The sequence below is a fragment of the Patella vulgata genome, chromosome 3 (assembly GCF_932274485.2).
Source record: "Patella vulgata chromosome 3, xgPatVulg1.2, whole genome shotgun sequence".
Lineage (NCBI taxonomy): Eukaryota > Metazoa > Mollusca > Gastropoda > Patellidae > Patella > Patella vulgata.
The window spans coordinates 40,654,805-40,673,891 of record NC_065881.2 but is presented as its reverse complement, the minus strand read 5'-3'; the positions used below and the strand labels follow the sequence as shown (position 1 = coordinate 40,673,891).

Below are 19,087 nucleotides of genomic sequence, written 5' to 3'. Positions count from 1 at the left end.
ATGTCTAATCCTCATTTCAAATTCCTTGCAAACTACAATTTTGTGAAAGTTTAATCTCTAAAAGGAATATCGGTATCAAAATGATTAAATTCCTTTCAGTATTTACAAGGGTATGATGAATTGAAAATTTGTCAACATTTGGCATCTACTGCAGATAATAAACAGAATATAGTCGAAACAAGTCACCAATAATCTTTACATAAATCTTTAGATGGGCCTCGAACTCTGATACAAGCCGGGAGATTATCTTACCATTTATGAGATGAAAAAATATCCAACATTTTGGCATGCATTATCTCCCTTTTCTCTGGCTAAAATAAATGGCTATGCAATCCCATTTGGATGTTGAAATTGCACCCAGAAACAGTGATTAATATTTGCACTATTATTGACCATTTATGAGATGAAAAAATATCCAATTATGTTAAGATTCTATTTCTAAACTACGATTTCATAATTTCAAAATAATTTTATTGAGTGGTTCTTTACATAATGACAATATACAGAATATCTGTATGATTCTACTTACATGATACTTATCTATTATACAACCTTAACCTACTACAATGAATAAATGGTACGAAATGGCTATTTATACACTAATACAATACAAATGACGCTATGGAAAATATTGGTGGAAAGAAAAACAAAAACAATTGAATATGTACAGTGCCCATAAGTAAGTCATATACAATGTAATAATGGCTTGAAAAAGTAAAATCTATACATAATATATGTACACAATTAGCACTTTATAATTTTCCAGCCTTTAAATTGTTTTCTGTTGTGATATAATAACTTTTGTATTTCACATTCTTAACAGAAAAATCACTTGATATTTTCACGGAACAAATGCAATATTTGCGAGTTAAAGACTGGTTATCTTCAACATGATGGCCATAATACAAGTTACATGAATAACAAATTCAGAGGATACTTCCATGTACTGATGTCGAGTTATTGTCTTGATAAATAATGAATATTGTAGCAAAAAGAAAAGAGACAGTTTGTGAAAATATTTCATATACATGCAGTTTAACACTTATTTTTCTATGTCAGGTTTCGAGGCGTTGTTTGCTTCAAAATATTCCACAGAATATTTGTTATATTGGTAGTAGGGAGATTTGTCCGGAAAGTAAATTTTATTACACGTTGTTTTACACGCATGAAGTCCTTCACCTTTACCCAGCAGCCACTGAGAACAAGCTGCTTCTAGTTCGGCAGTCACATTTTCCTTTCTCCATTTATTCACTTTTGTCATGAATTTTTCATGTAACTTTAACGACACTCGTTTATGGGACTGAAAGAAATAAGTATGAAAACATATAGAGAATGAAACATATCAGAAAACCATTAGAATTTGTTTGGTTTTTATAAAGTTATGCCCCATGCTAAAGTTTAGTATATGAAACTTTTAACATCATGGATTTAGCTGTAATCAAGTCATAAAGATTCATTGATAATCAATATACTTTTTCGTCTCAAGACCTTAAACTCTGTGTATCAATCTGAAGACAATCGGATGATAACTTTAACCTCTAGAGCGTCCACAAGATTTTTCAAAGTGATCAAGGGTCATAACTCTGGCAGTAATTATCGGAAATCGCTGAAAATCAATAGGCTTCTTCGTCTCATGACCTTAAACACTGTGTATAAATTTAAAGTCAATCGGATATTAACTTTAGCCTCTAGAGCGCCCACAAGATTTTTCAAAGTGATCAAGGGCCATAACTCTGGCAGTAATTATCGGAAATCGCTGAAAATCAATAGGCTTCTTCGTCTCATGACCTTAAACACTGTATAAATTTAAAGTCAATCGGATATTAACTTTAGCCTGCAGAGTGACCACAAGATTTTTCAAAGTGATCAAGGGCCATCGGAAATCGCTCAAAATCAATAGGCTTTTTCGTCTCATGACCTTAAACACTGTGTATAAATTTAAAGTCAATCGGATATTGACTTTGACCTCTAGAGCATCCCCAAGATTTTTTTGAAGTGATCAAGGGCCATAACTCTAGCAGTAATTATCAAAAATCGTTGAAAATCAATAGGCTTCTTCGTCTCATGACCTTAAACACTATGTATAACTTTAAAGTCAATCGGATATTAACTTTGACCTCTAGATTTTTTGAAGTGATCAAGGGCCATAACTCTGGCAGTAATTATCGAAAATCGCTGAAAATCAATAGGGTTCTTTGTCTCATGACCTTAAACACTGTGTATAAATTTACAGTCATTCGGATATTAACTTTGACCTCTAGAGCGTCCACAAGATTTTTTGAAGTGATCAAGGGCCATAACTCTAGCAGTAATTATCGAAAATGGTTGAAAATCAATAGGCTTCTTCGTCTCATGACCTTAAACACTATGTATAAATTTAAAGTCAATCGGATATTAACTTTGACCTCTAGAGTGTCCACAAGATTTTTTGAAGTGATCAAGGGCCATAACTCTGGCAGTAATTACCGAAAATCGATGAAAATCAATAGGCTTCTTCGTCTCATGACCTTAAACACTGTGTATAAATTTAAAGTCAATCAGATATGAACTTTAGCCGGACTGACGAACGGACGGACGGGGGTGACAATATACGACCACATTTTAATGTGGGCTTATAAAAACCATCTCTCTATTCCACTTAAAGTCTGTTTATACTACTCATTTTTGAATGATCTATTCTTGTCTATTCTCTCCGCTTGCATTAGCTTTTGTTCTAACAGCTACATAGATCGACCGACCTGTCCAGAACCTCCAACTTTTTTTTAAGGGAGTGTTACTGTTCGCCTCCCATGACATAAATTATGTAATGATATATTTACCTCTTTGGCTTTTTTTAGTGCCATTCGTTTATACAGATAGCTTTCACTGTTCACTACATACACCATTTTAAAAGAATTCACATTAAATTTACACCCTGTACTGTCCATAATATCCATATCTTCAGTTTTAGGTTTAAGGGGTCCAGTTGCTTCTTCTTTAGTATCACTGTCTTTATCTTTCTCTTTTTCTTCCTCTTCACCACGCGTTTTATTCTTGTTATGCTGCCTTGACTGTCGAACAATTCTAAAACATAATATAAACATGTGTGGGCATGTGTGGGGTTGTACATGCAGAAATAAAGTAGATGCACTATGAAAAATCAATGTTACAAACAAAGGGAGTGTTCAACCCTCAAAAAGTGCATTCAACTGTGCATGCAACAATAATACCGGTACTTTTCTTTTGCTTCATTTCTATTTGTCTATTAACCTATAAACTGCAATTACGGTCTAATGATATGGTTAAGAAGCACATGTTCTGGTTTTCATCCAACTAGCCAAGTGTCCTTGTCGTAAATGGTCAACTAGGGAAAATGCCCTGTATTCCTTTGTGTGATTACAGTGTCGAGTCGCCTCACTCAAGGTAGACAGCCCATCAGAACAGACAGTCGATAAGGGAGTTGTTATATATCTATGCAGAATAGGCCAATGAAAATTAAAAAAAGATAGGTTGCCAGGCAACGAAACATACGCCCACAGCAGCTATATCGTCCCGGCAGTCAACAAGAGTTGTCGCATATTTTTACTTTTTTCGGTAATGAAACATTTATAATACATTAAAATCTGATTAAGAGTAACAACTCCTTAAGTAATTATCAGAAAACCATTAGAATTTGTTTGGTTTTTATAAAGTTCTGTCCCATGCTAATGTTTAGTATACAAAACTTTTAACATCATGGATTTAGCTGTTCAAGTCATAAAGATTCATTGAAAATCAATATACTTGTTCGTCTCAAGACCTTAAACTCTGTGTACCAATCTGAAGTCAATCGGATGATAACTTTAGCCTCTAGAGCGTCACAAGATTTTTCAAAGTGATCAAGGGCCATAACTCTGGCAGTAATTATCCGAAATCGTAAGTCAATCGAATATTAACTTTAGCCTCTAGAGCGTCACAAGATTTTTCAAAGTGATCAAGGGCCATAACTCTGGCAGTAATTATCCGAAATCGATGAAAATCAATATGATTCTTCATCTCATGACCTCAAACACTGTGTATAAATTTAAAGTCAATCGAATATTAACTTTAGCCTCTAGAGCGTCCACAAGATTTTTCAAAGTGATCAAGGGCCATAACTCTGGCAGTATTTATTGGAAATCACTGAAAATCAATAGGATTCTTCATCTCATGACCTTAAACACTGTGTATAAATTTGAAGTCAATCGGATATTAACTTTGACCTCTAGAGCGTCCACAAGATTTTTTGAAGTGATCAAGGCCCATAACTCTGGCAGTAATTATCGGAAATTGGTGAAAATCAAGTCAATCGGATATTAACTTTAGCCTCTAGAGCGTCCACAAGCAATGGGCGACGACAATATACGACCACATTTCAATGTGGGCGTATAACAAAACCAAATAAAGATCTAATTTTGTTTTGTATTGCATATACACTAATTAAAGTACCGGTAATATACAAGTCTAATTAGATTTTATACCTGGGTAAAAAGACAGGTTTTTTGGTAAGTTGATCTTTAAGCTCTTCTGATATTGTATCATCCTGTGCTACATATTGTTCAACATACTCGGACCATTTTTCTACTTCTACCGGATCATCACCTTGATCATGTTCTGTATCTAATAATTCTAGAGTTAATTTACACTCTTTCTTAAACTGAAATATATTAAAAAAAACATCTCTAATACTCTCAACTCACACCTTTATAAACAAAATGATAGTTGAAATGTAACAAAGATTTCAAACAATTCAACAAACCAAGGAATTGCTCATTTGACAACAAAAGATTAGGGGTTGACTATAATCCTGTTGGTGGCCATGCTTATATTGAACCACCATATGAATAGTACTGCATATTTTAACTGCTGTGATATGATTTGGTTGGGCTCTTTAATATTATTTCCATAAAGCTGGGGCTATGACCCAAAGACCCTATTTCTAAAAGGGAAAGAAACAAAAAAGTATCATGAAGAATCAATCTACACGTAGCATCCCACAGTTCGATACATCAATTCAACATAATAAAAATACAAGTGGGAAAAACATACATGAATATTGAGAACAGAGTAGAAGTTTAACTCTACTAGGTATATACATTGATCAGGTATATACATTCATTGATCATAAATTGGTTCAACCAGTAAATTTATAGAAAGACTTACAATAACTATTTTATAACAATTTTCTTCTGAAAGAAGTTGTTCTGCTCTGCGTTGAAATGATGATTCTACTAAAGTTCTCTGATGTTGTGTTGCTAAGCGACCACCTGTGGCACCATTTTTCTGTTCTTCAATAAATAAATCCATGACTTTCTGACAGGTTTCATCAGTTACTATATGTTGTAGCTACAAATATATACACAATATAAGTACAGTAGAACTTGTATTAAGCAAGCACTCAAGGGAAATTTAAAAATGCTTGCTTAATGGAGGTGCTCTTTGACTAGAGGTATCCAATATTTCCAGACCAAATCGTTAATGTCTTCATTACCTGTCGACCTTTTCGTGCACTTCTTGTGAGGTGATGAATTATTTTCAAAATTGTCTAAAATCTCTGCCTTTCTTTTCAAAATGCCGTGAATTTGAGTATTTCCCACCCCAACTATTTTAGCGATTACGCAACCACTTTTACCTTCATTTGATAACTGTATCACTTTGACACGTTCTTCAAGTGTCAAAACTTTTCGAGTAGGTGTAAGAACTTTACGAGGCGTAGTAATATTAGACATATTGATAAACAATGTCTTATCAATTCAGACTCTTTCTTATATATCATCATTGGCTTGGATATGAATAGAATATTGATTAATGGTTAAAATTATGAGTAAACTTGTTAATTAGTGATAGTTAGTTCAAGCCAAGCGAGTAAATCGTGTCAAGATTAGTGACAGTTCAGTCTCGTTCGCTCAAGCGAGAATGTGACTCTCCATGATTCTCCAAGATTCACTATGATGTGCTCACTTAATGGATGAAATAGCATGATCTGGGGCTAATAAGGATGCCCGTTGCACGCGTTGAACAGGTGCGTGTTTAGTAGGGGTTAAATTACTTAAAAATCGCTCGGGGGATTTTTTGGTGCTCGTTGAAGCAAGTGTTCGCTGATAAGGAGTGCACGCCCTAGCAAGTTCTACTGTAAGTAATGTTGGTAAACTCTGTCAAAAGAGATCAAATCTTAACCACATTTATTTCAACGATAAAAAAACAACAATATATGATAACATTTTATATGTTTTCAAGAATAGAATACTTATATGATAACATTTTATATGTTTTCAAGAATAGAATACTTAAAACTCAGTAACTTATTACATTTCTGACTAACTCTGGCTAAATGAGACTCAAGGATCAAAACATAACATAAATTCTGTATTTTTGAAAACAATAAAAACTTCAATTTGGTATATGCAATAAAAAGCTGGCAACATGTATCATTTAATCAGAAATGATCAACAGGTCAAATTTAAACGCTCCCAATAGGTGTGATATCATACCTGTCTAACAAGATTTTGTACGAGTTTATCCATAGTAAAGGCAATATAAGCCTGTATACCAAACATTTCACGTAGTTGATCTTCATACGAACTAGATTCCATGTGACCATCTAATAAATTTTTAATCATTTCTAGAAAGTAGGAATAATAGTCTTCAGGTTCTACTTCAACTGTAAATATACAATATTTAACATTAATAATAGTTTACAATAACTTGTTGCTTATTTATTTTACATAGAAAGCGTAATACAAATCAAAATATCAACATCAAAATAGATGACCATACCATTTTAATATTATTACTGGAGTTAAGGTGAAATATAAATTTCTCAGCTAGTAAATATTGGTGAAGGATAAAACCAGTATCAACTCATAGAGGTGTAACAAGTACTTACAAGGTGTTTTTAATCGTAGTGCTATAGCAGTAGAATCTTTACGTTCCTTCCGACAATCTTCTTGTACTATTTTCTGGGTCAACGTATAAATTCTATGCAGGCGTTCACATAATAATTGATGCAAACGGAAAAACAGATACCAGTTATTATTGGTGAAAAACAGAGAACATTTTTCATCCTAAAACAAATGAGAGAAAATTTATAGTTGCAGTCACATCCGACCTCTGAATACTCCGGTACTCTGTGAAATCCGACATCATTTTCATGTCCCGATTTATTTCCTTATTATTTCAGCCAAAAAATCTTTGAGTAATCTGTACTCTGAATATTCCGAATTACGACATCAATCAGCCGTCCCGTCACATGATTTCCATTGAATCAACACTGTGTAATCCGGCCTTCAATTGGTGGGTGTGAAGCCACAAAAGATTAACAAGCAATCACCAATCATTTATCGGTGAGATTAAAACTCGCTCGCGTAGGTCTTTGTTGATTACTTTGATAATTTTGTAAGACAGTTGTGACAAATACTCAAGAATACCCACAAATTTCCCCCCGAATTATTCATAGTCGTAAAAATATGCCTAGCACCTGTTGGAAACATTCGTTGTGCATGCCGATTGAACCTGAATACCTAAGTTTGTTCACCCTACGGATCTATCCGATCCGTGTGACGACGACCTGGACATAGAGCGACAGATTATCAATGAACACGTGACACCAAAGACAAGTGTGCGATCAACTGAAGACGACGAAGAAGATAAATTAACAACAGAATTGACCTATTCAAAATGCCTATGCATGTTAAATGAAATAAAAATTAATGTAATAAAATTTTGAATGTACAGAAAGGGAATAACGTTCTGGAAATTCGAAGCTACATTATAATAAAACTTTCTGTTTTCGAAGTTACAATAATACTTCCACTTTGAAAAAACTGTGTATTCCGATACTCTGCATAATCTGACATTTTGTAACCATCCCGTACGATGTCAGATTTGACAGAGTCCACTGTATTACAATAATGATACCAGTAATGCAAAATAATGTAATTTAGCAACTTGATGGAAATCTAAGGTAATAACAATGCAGAACAACTGCTTCACAAAATATAGATATATATTCAAAATGAATACAAAATAACCAATTAGAAACCAAAAAAGTTAAAGAGAATAAAACTGTTAGCTAGCAATGAACAGGATAGATGAGCTCACATTGAGCTGCTCCCACAAAACCAGGCTCTTGGTCATTTTTATAAAAAATAGAGCTGACAGCATATTAGAAAAGATCACCGCCTAAGCATTCCAAAAATGCAATACTTTTTAAATTTGTCGTATCATCTGAAGTTGAGTTTGGCTTATTCACAGCAACAAGAAGGCATACAGTTTATGCTTTTGTGCTCGTAGTACAAAATGAAGTTGTCCGACAAGCGCCTGGTTTCGTGGGAGCGGGTCACATATATGTTTTCTTGTATGTTTGATATATGTATAATTTAGGTTTTATCACTTACATCATCATCAGATTCATCAGTATTAACACCATTAACCAATGGTGGTAATTGTTGTTGTTTATCATCAGTACCAGGTTCTTTCTTTATTTCAGGTTTTTTATCAACTGTTGTTGTGTCTGCTACTGATGGTGGTGGAGTTTTATCTTCTTTTCTACTACTTGTTTCTGGTTTCTTTATCTCAGTTCTCTCATAATCATCGGTCTCCATATCTACAATATAATATCATCACTACTGGTTGAATGGTTGAGAGGGAGACAGTAAAATATTGAAACTGCACGAGGACATTAGCCTGAGTGTTGCATCAATATATTATGCAATGTCCTGTTCAAGACCATTAAACAACTTAAAATACAGATACTATCTAGCAAGTACATCTTAAATAAAAGCGTCCCTCAAGCCGAATATTTGATCTGTACAGTTATGTCTGATTGGCTGTACATTATTTGAAATAATGTAAGCCAACATCAAAGGATGACATGACATCTGTATTTTAACCATAAATAGTGCTGTACTAACTGCTCAACAAAAATAAAGAACAATGCAGAGAATTCAAAATGTTAACAGTTATAATGGCAAAGTCTTTGATATATAAATTATAGTGTACCAAATGATAAAATTAACATGAATGTCAAGATGGAAACCAGATGGTCAACTATGTGAAATGAAACGAAGCTTAACGTCCTACATTTCTGAGAATGAAGACTCTCATATACCATTTAGAGTTCAAAGGGGGAAATTTTGCCCAGACAGCAGCATTTCCACTTATACTTCATCGAATTCCAACTCTTAAGGCTTCTTTTACATACACATGAACATGTACACATAACCTCAGTTTTTCGTACCAATTGAATTATTAGAGATTGAGAGAGAAATGGGGTTTAACGTCCACTAGACACAAACTAGGTCATTTCAGGACTAACATATGGTTCAATTGTATTTCCATAATTCGCTTGCGCGTAGGGGTCTTTAGCAGTTGGAGGAAACCGGAGGACCCGGAGAAAACCAACGAGGTTCGACAGGCGACCCTACTCCTTGTCACGTACAACCGGGGATTCGAAACCACGCCAATTGACTCAATGACAGACTTAAAGACCACGTAAGATCAAAAATCTAAATTGCATCTATGTATAGCCCATGGTTACTATATCAACTTTACGGCAAGTTCACACCAATCTGATTAAAATTAAGTCCGCTGTTAATGTTTAAGTATCCGACACGCCAAAACACTTTTCGATTTTTCAATTACGACCTTAATTCGGTTGATTGGCTGGTGACGTCACAGGCACTACACATAGGATATACATTATCTATACAATATCTCACTGTCTGTACAATATAGCACTATCAATACACACAGCAACTGGACAAGCGTCTATTGACGGTCCAATTACCACGTGACAGGCCTAATCATAATCACCGAATTATCGTCTTTCATTGGTATAGATTAGACATTTGTGATTGGAATATTTTAGAGTGAATTTAAAATGCCGTATCATGGCGTAGATCAATTTAAGCTGCCTTTGTTTAAATAGGTCACGTGTCAAATGAAGATGACTCAAGAAATTAGCGCATTTACCGGTAATTTGGATAACCCCGTAATACTTGATATCACAAACTTAAGTACAGAAATACAAATGTCATTTGTCGATATATTCATTATTCGCTATATATAATAATAATAACCATTTCTATACATAAAGAACAACTACAGTGAATATGGAATTTTCCGATGACTATGCAAAACATGTACAATAGATCGCACTCATTTCTCTGCCAATCAACGCTTGGTATCTTATTATCATGTACCGTTCCATGTACTACGGGTGTAGTAAATGAGGTTAAACTTCGCCGTGAAAATTGCACGGGATCATTCGTGGAGTTCCTGGTGCCGTTTGGTGAGTGATTAAACTGTCAATGCAATTGTAAAATACTTTTATTATAAAGAAGATAACCGATGTTAGACATTATAACCTAATCGTATCAAAAACGTTAATCCATCCATCAATTAAATGTTGTTTAAACGCCAATCAACAAATAATACGAGGCTACTTGATTACAAAAACACCGGTGAGCAATAATTATTGTGTATATAGTAATTTTAAAAAAACTTATTAGTAAAACTTAATTATTTTATACAATTAATGTGTGTGTGTGTATGATTCTACCATTAGTTCATACGGGTGTCGTAAATGAGGTTAAACTTCGCCGCGAAAATTGCACGGGATCATTCGTGGAGTTCCTGGTGCCGTTTGGTGAGTGATTAAACTGTCAATGCAATTGTAAAATATATACTTTTATTATAAAGAAGATAACCTATGTTAGACATTATAACCTAATCGTATCAAAAACGTTAATCCATCCATCACTTAAATGTTGTTTAAACGCCAATCAACAAATAATACGAGGCCACTTGATTACAAAAACACCGGTGAGCAATAATTATTGGGTATATAGTAATTTTAAACAAACTTATTAGTAAAACTTAATTATTTTATACAATTAATATGTGTGTGTACGATTCTACCATTAGTTCATTTGTGGGTACTACGCACACATTCCACCTAGAGTGATGTCTTTGATCTGGCCGGCGTAAAAAGATAATTACCTAATCAGCATTCTTAATCCCACTAACAATCACTGCTAACACCGAGATGTAAATTAATTAATGACCCCCAAGTCTGTATAAGTTTAGTCGCATTGATTAATTAATGACCGATATTAACGACACTACTTGTCATATTATTATCAATACACAAAGATAGTTAGATGACACTTCTCAATCTGTCTGTTATTCCATTTAGATGGTTACCCTCAAAATTTATTTGTACTGTATATTGAGATATTTTTTCGCATTTCATTTTTACGGTCTATTTTAGAGAAATGAAGTCAAATCCGTCGTATGATGATAACGGATCGTCATTTACAAATCGCTTTTCAGTCATGTTTGACTTTTATGATACAATTTGCATGACCACATCTTTTTAACACTGTACTTTTTTAATCGCGGAAATTAGAACCACAATACTCTTTTGACGAAAATGTATCTCTAATCAATTGGACTGCACACGATGTTAGAGGGTATTAAAATTCCTGTCATGAGAAACAAATTCTAAATTGAATCATAAATTAAAATAAATTACAAAACAAATTATTCCGTAGTCAATTGTTTTATTTAATTAAGGAACTAAGGGCGATTAAGGAACCAGTCAGGTGTTAATAAGTACACACGCCGGTTGTATATAGGTAATTAAGGAATAAACATTCCGAATATGCATTCGGTCACTGTGATGTCACTAGCGTCTGAGGGGATTAAGAGTGTTTTCGATAATTGGCAAAATCGTTTTTAAAGGGAGGTCTATTTTTACGACTTTGAGTGAAGATAACTGAATTAATTGCAATCAGATTGGTGTGAACTTGCCATAAAGTTGATATAGTAACCATTGGCTACACATATCCAAAAGTTTCCAAGCCCATCTTATGTGCACTTTAATGATACAGCGCGCACGTGCTAACCACTAAGCCATCCACCCCCCCTTGAATTATTAGACACTGTTCCTTGATAAGATGACATAAGAAATAAAGGTTACCTTCATCTTTATCGCCTTCATCATCACTTAATTCACCACGTGGAGAGAAAAACATGTCTGGTATAAAATGATTTAATAATTGTTTAATTTTTGTTTTATCTTCTTTATGTATACCTGAAATCAAATTTTAAATATTTTATTTCCCTCTACAGCTTTTATAACTGATATTAAACAGGAAAGATGATCATAATGAATAATTAAAATAAGTTGTCTTAGTCATTAACGTAACAAGATACTGGGATCAAAATCGGTGTTATTGGCAGTCAGCAGCCAAATTCTAATTGCATTGATGTTTAGCATTTAGTGTCAGACATGTCAATAATACCGCCTGGTTATACCAGACGAATAACTGACAACTCATCCCAAAGACAACTCATTCCAAGACAACTCATCCGAAGTTATTAGCTAGACTGAAACTCATACATAAAAATAAGGATATGTCATATTCTGACGAATTTTTATCGAACAATACAATGATATGGAAACAATCAGCACGACTGGGGCCAACATTTTCAGTCACATGTATGGTTCAAAGAAGGAATTGAAACATAAATATAATTTAATTAAAGATAACCAGAAGAGTATGGATTAACTATCATAGTATCAAATCACAGAAGAGTTAAATGTTCAGTTTTGGATGTATGGATGAATGATGAAATACAAAATTAGACATTTTTCTCAGAAATAGTAACTGAATAATTCATACTGAAAACTAGTTCAGATTTTTTTTTGAATGAAATACAAAAATATAAAACCAAGTTTCCTTAGAAGCAAACGACAAAGCCACTGTAATAGAACATGAGCAAAAAGTTTTTAAAGTTATCTTGAATGGTTTATTCCCTTGAATATCAACCTAGAAATATCTTATTAGCACAACTATTACAATAGGTTGATGTGTCTACAATATTGATCAAAGTATTTTAAATGGTTTCAGAGATATGCTCCAGAATTGTACACCAAAAACTAAATTAAATTTCTACAAGGCAAAACTACTAAAAGACTTATACTTTGGAAACAAAACTCAGGGAAAGAAAGATGGAAGGACCAGGCTCATTTTGATATCCCTTCCCTTAACTTGGTTCAGTGTGGTATAAGAAAGTATCAATCATTTTTCCTGGGTGTATATAATACCTGTTTGTCGTTTCATATGATGTATTATAAGATTAGCTGCATCATCTATCATACTTCTTTCTTTATATACAAATGATAGGTGAGGACTGGAGTTTTCATTTTGACCCTCTAATATCTGTTCTTGTTTCTAAAACATAGAAATGCATCAAATATTTACTAAAATTCAGATGGAGTCTTCAGAAAACAGTCTGTCTCTAGGAGGAATTATGATAATTTGCATGCTTGAATATAAATATGATCACATATAGTTTTGGCACTTCCAGTCCAAGACAAGTATGCTACAAAAGTAACATTACAATAGCAATGTGATTTTACTAGGAGATAGAACAAAATTCTCACGGTTTATACACAACCTAAAAAAAAACTGGATGTCCAATTATATTTTTCGATGCCATAGCAACCTAATACACAATAATAAGCTTCTCACCTCATCATAAATAGTCTCTATTTCATTTAATAATGCCTTTGAGCGGATGGCTTTGATGTCATTTTGTTTAAAATTGATTCCCATGTGATCTAATGATTTGAGGTAATATTTCTCATTCTGTTCCCGCCAGATTTTATTAAATCCTCTCTGAGACTCTCGCCATTCTTCTTCTTTAGCTTTTAAACTGAAAAAAGAAAGAAAGAAAGAATTAAAAGACTATATTCTATAAAAGGTTACCCTGCAGGTGATGAAAATGACATGAACTGATAGCCAACAATGCAGAATTCTAACAGGTGAGATGAGTCAATATTTTTACTCATCACAGAATATTTATTTCAGCTTGTCACCAATTCTGCATGTCACTGGGATTGAACAATTAACAACTGGTCAATTTCAATTTTTCATATTTTTTAAGGGATGAAACAACCGGTGTGCACTCTTTATTAGAGTTTCTGTACTTAATTGGTCAAAATCAAGAGCTAACAAAAAATTCTTTTAATTTATCAGCATACTTTCATTATCCACCACTGAATTCTAGTAGAGGTGTTTCTTACCGTCTCAGAACTAATGGAACAGCTACACATGGATTTTTCTTCATACCATCTATAATTTCTGGAGCTTTGTCGCCATATATTCTGAAATATTTTAACCTATATTTTTCAACTTATAAAACTCATCCAAGAATGATGCTGTGTACATTGATTAAAGTCAATCTTATTATTGGGTCATTTTCAGACTAACAGACTGGAATAAACTACAGTGATATCTCAAAGAGTGTCCTTCATTGGAAAGCTTGAAGAAAACACTAAACACACTCTAAAATACCAAAATGAAACGCCAAAACTGTTCCCGATAACTGAGCTTTATAATAAATAAGACAATGAGAGTAATATTTAATGTTAAGATACTAACCTTTGTATTGCGCGTCTGTGTAAGACTTCAGATGATCCACCTAATGAATTATCTAAGCGGAACTTGGCTTGTTCTTCGGGAGTCATACGACTTAATTTTTTATTCACACCCTCTAATGCCCTTATAGTAGATAAATTAGCTTCTATCACAACATCAAGCTGAAATAAAACCAGATATTATAAAGAATTACTCACTACAACACCACAATTAATTCTGTGTAAGTAACAAGCCTGGAAATACGGCACCTGTGAAAGACATTGTCAGGCACAATTTCACTGGCGCCATCATTTTGTCTGGCACAGATTTGTCTTATTTCTGTGTTTTTATTGATATTGTTAATATAAGTCTGGCACAAAGTTTAAAATGTCAGATACTAGTTCAGTAATACCTGACAGGTCCAACTATAATTTTATATAGAGCTGGATTAAACTACATATAGCTAACTCCCATTAATTGCTGTTTAATAAAAAAATTGACTAAACAACACCCTGCCGTTCTGTTCATAAAAGTTGAAGGCAGTACAGTACTATAGTAATAGTCATTTAAATCAGGAATGATAGCATGCAAGCATTAGCATCTTTTATTTGAAAATCTATACTACCAGATTAATCTGCAAGTATTTTTTTCTGACTTTTATACCTCAAATCTTTCATCTTCACATCGATATATATGTTCTTCGTATTGTGTTTTACGTGATGTTACAAATGTAGAATCTTCAGACCAGGATGGAAACGACACCCATGTATCATTTAATACCTACAAATATATAACAACATCCATGTATCATTTAATACCTACAAACTGTGATTAAATGAAAACACACCACTTATGTGAGGAGATATAATGCAGCTGAAATGTGATTTTAGACATGATTGTAGGCTGGTGGACATTTACAAATGTACCGACACAAGAAACCATAACAACTTTACTTTACATAGAAAAATACAGGCACAAGGCTTTTAGTAACCAAAAATCAGTAATATGTGTGTAACCTGGATGATATAAGTCTCTGAATGGCGGTTTGTGCTGCTTCAAATGGCTCTGGTACTCAAGCCCTCTTGAGTTAACGCAATGGCATGTTCTCTGTGTTCAAGTATCAATACAAAAATATATAACACCCATGTATCATAGAAATATACACCCATATATCGGAGATGTATACTCTTCAAAAAAAATAGGGAATATTCAGAAACAATACAAAACTGCGGAAATGCACTGCTGTGTTTATTAGAGGTAACCAATGTATGTTAATAACAGGCCAATTGCCTACACATGAATATAAACAGTTCATATGGGTGGCTTATCTTCAGTTGTTGGCATATCATTACATAAATATACTTTGGATTATCAAAGTTGAACAAAGAAATGCTTACCTCACGACAAAGCTGTGTTCTACCGGAACATTTTGGTTGTGGGTAAGATTTAGGTAAAGCTCTGTAACTTGCTCCATATCTCTTACAAGTAGCAAAATCTGAATATACAAATAATCATGTTATTAATTCTTAACAGAAGACTAAATGGTAAAACAATATTTGTTTATGTAAATTGTAGAAAATATCTATAGCAAGATGTATGTTATAGGCTCCTTTATGATATGGCATGAAATACAACTATTAATAACACAATATTTATCATATTCATAATCATCACAATATCAAATATTATTATAAATTACATAAAATGAAAAAATAAATCTAAGTCTGTGTATGTCGCCAAAGCATCCATGCGTAATTTTTTTTAATTTTTTTTTTTTATAAAATCTACTGTTTTACTACCATTATCATTGTTCTCGTCTTTGTTTATATCTATATATATATATATTTGTCACTGTCATTTGTCTGTCTGTCTGTCTGTTTGGGGTTGGCGGCTACACTAGGTCTGTCCCGAATCTGAAATTTGGGGTATAGGGGTAGCTCGGACCGGGGAGTAACATAGGCCAGGTGGCGTTAGTCTACCACTTCCGGTTTCGGAGTTATGACCCCCAAGCGAAGCCGGGTATCCTGCTAGTCTTATAATAAATCAATTAAATAATTTCATAAATCTATTTTTTAAGGGGGGGTTGGATGGCCGAATGGTTAGCATGTGCGCGCTGTATCATAAAGCCTGTCATTGAGTCAACTGGCGTGGTTTAGAATCCCCGGTTGTACGTGACAAGGAGTAGGGTCACCTGTCCAACCTCGTGGGTTTTCTCCGGGTCCTCCGGTTTCCTCCCACTGCTAAAGACCCCTACGCGCAAGCGAATTATTGAAATAAAATTAAACCATATGTTAATCCCAAAATGACCTAGTTTGTGTCGAGTGGATGTTAAACCTCTCTCTCTCTCTCTCTCTCTCTCTCTCTCTCTCTCTCTCTCATTTAAGTAAAAAAAAAATTAAATAAAATTTGGTAATCATAATAAAATGACCTTTTTCGAAAAATCAAAATTCACTATTTCCTGCAAGAACTTGATAGTAATCCTGAAAAATCTCTACATAATTGAAATTGAAGGTTATTTTCAGAAGAATTCTACTTTGAAATATTATTTTCTTCTCCGAAAAAAATATTCTTGAACAATAAAAATGAGAGCATTGCTACCACTGCAATATACGTCCGCATTCCTGCTTTGATTGATATGGTACTTTTTAAAATGAAATCCTTATCCTTTTAAAATGAAGAGAATAAAATATGAAATGGCTGCAATGACTGTAATATGACAAGAGGCAAAGAAGGCTAGGAGTTGAGTTTGTTTTGCCAAATTTGTAGACTAAATATTAACAAAAAAGTGGGTGTGACACTGCCCTTGGGGTTTGGGGCATGCACGAAAATAAATATTTGCTGTCAATATCAACAAAAAGTGGATGTGGCACTGCCTAAAGGGCAGGGGGAGGTGGAGGAGGGGGTCATGCACCAACATAAATAGATGCCGTCCTTAGGGTATAAGTATAAGGAATAAGTATACAGAGTTCCATAATCCATTCAGAATTGTGGCCTTCGGGCGCTAAAGGCAAAAATTGGGCGTGGCTCTGCCCCTGGGGGTCGGGGCAGTCACCAAAATCAATAGTTGAGATCCTAAGGCTATAAGGAATACATATGCCAAGTACCAAGTTGATCCATTCAGAATTGCACCCTGTAAACAATAAACCCAAAAATTGGGCATGGCTCTGCCCAAGGGGGTCGGGACATGCAGTTGTCGTCCTTAGGCTATAAGAAATACATATCCCAAGTTCAAAGACGATCCATTAAGAATCGTGGCCTGTAGGCAACACACAGAGTCACAAAGAAAAAATGGGTGTGGCTCTGCCCCTGGGGGTTGGGCAATCACCAAAAAATAATAGTGGTTATCCTTAGGGTATAAGGAATAGGTATGCAAAGTTTCAAAAGGATCTGTTAAGAATTGCGGCCTGTAGGCGAAACACAAGACAAGACACACAAACATTGGGCATTGCTCTGTCCCAGGGGGTCAGGCATACACCAAAAATAAGTATAAAAAAGTTTTCAAGACGATTGATTAAGCATTGCGGGCTGTAAGTGACATACAAAAAGAAAATGAGCGTGGCTCTGCTCCTGGGGGTTGGGCATTCACTACAAACAATAGGGATGTTCCTTAGGATAGAAGGAATAAGTATGCAAAGTTTCAAGCTGATACGTTAAGAAATGCGGTCTGTAGATGACAAACAAATAAATACAAGAAATGGGCACGGCTCTGCCACTGGGGGTCAGGATCATCCTTAGTGAATAAGGAATTCATTATGAATGTGGACGTATAAAAAGGCGTGGCTCTGCCCCTGGGGGTTGGGCATGCACCCCAAACGATAGAGATGTTCCTTGGGGTACAAAGAATAAGTATGCAATGTTTCATTATGAATGTGGACATATAAAAATGGGTGTGGCTCTGCCCCTGGGGCTTGGGCATGCACCCCAAACGATAGAGATGTTACTTGGGGTACAAAGAATAAGTATGCAAAGTTTCAAGATGATACGTTAAGAAATGCGGCCTGTAGACGCCGACAAACAAATAAATACAAGAAATGGGCGTAGCTCTGGCCCGGGGGGTCGGGCATGCACCAAAAACAATAGGGATCATCCTTAGGGTATAAGGAATAAGTATGTAAAGTTTCAAGATGATCACTTAAGAATTGTGGCCTGTAGGCGACACACAGACACACACACAGGGGCGACAGCAATATACGTCCACATTGATGTATAAAAATAAATGGAAATAATCAAAATGGCCGACAATCCTTTTCCGACAAGATAATTCAATATTTTGGTAGGTGAATTCCGTTTACTATGGCATGTAATATATACAAGCATGCCTAATCGGATATTATTATTTCAAATTATATTATCGTCATTGGTCGGAAATGTAATAATGAGTCAAGAGTGAGAAAACGGTCCGTCATATTACTGCCCCCAAAATTGTAGTACTACGGACTTCTTTATTGGTTGTGTTTGTGATCGTAAATAACACTACAGTAATACTGGTTTCACAACTTTATTACTAAGTTGTACTGGCTTTTCAGGTTCCTCGTTCTCAATGGTAATGACTGGTAAGAATTTCTGGGTGAGCTCTAATCTAGCTCTCCTCTACACCCTAATTTATACCCCCTACTTTTTGCAGGTCTTCAATAACCTTGACGTGAATTTCCACGCCATAT

The 19,087-nt window shown here is 34.6% G+C and overlaps 1 protein-coding gene across 3 annotated transcripts in view; it reads right to left on the bottom strand.

Annotated features, from left to right (window-relative positions):
• Positions 1–449: 449 nt before the first annotated feature.
• LOC126815235 (paired amphipathic helix protein Sin3b) overlaps positions 450–19,087 on the bottom strand; it is a 44,001-nt gene continuing 25,363 nt past the window's right edge. For all 3 annotated transcript variants that reach the window (XM_050540795.2, XM_056099541.1, XM_056099542.1), the window contains exons 15-28: positions 15,824–15,921; positions 15,090–15,206; positions 14,451–14,608; positions 14,093–14,173; positions 13,539–13,722; positions 13,112–13,238; positions 11,981–12,094; positions 8,394–8,602; positions 6,884–7,061; positions 6,489–6,658; positions 5,161–5,343; positions 4,479–4,654; positions 2,820–3,063; positions 450–1,300 (exon numbers count right to left, since the gene is read on the bottom strand). In XM_050540795.2, the coding sequence (XP_050396752.2) occupies positions 1,043–1,300; positions 2,820–3,063; positions 4,479–4,654; positions 5,161–5,343; positions 6,489–6,658; positions 6,884–7,061; positions 8,394–8,602; positions 11,981–12,094; positions 13,112–13,238; positions 13,539–13,722; positions 14,093–14,173; positions 14,451–14,608; positions 15,090–15,206; positions 15,824–15,921 (2,297 nt within the window). In that variant the 3' untranslated portion in view covers positions 450–1,042. The remainder of the gene's footprint in view (positions 1,301–2,819; positions 3,064–4,478; positions 4,655–5,160; positions 5,344–6,488; positions 6,659–6,883; positions 7,062–8,393; positions 8,603–11,980; positions 12,095–13,111; positions 13,239–13,538; positions 13,723–14,092; positions 14,174–14,450; positions 14,609–15,089; positions 15,207–15,823; positions 15,922–19,087) is intronic.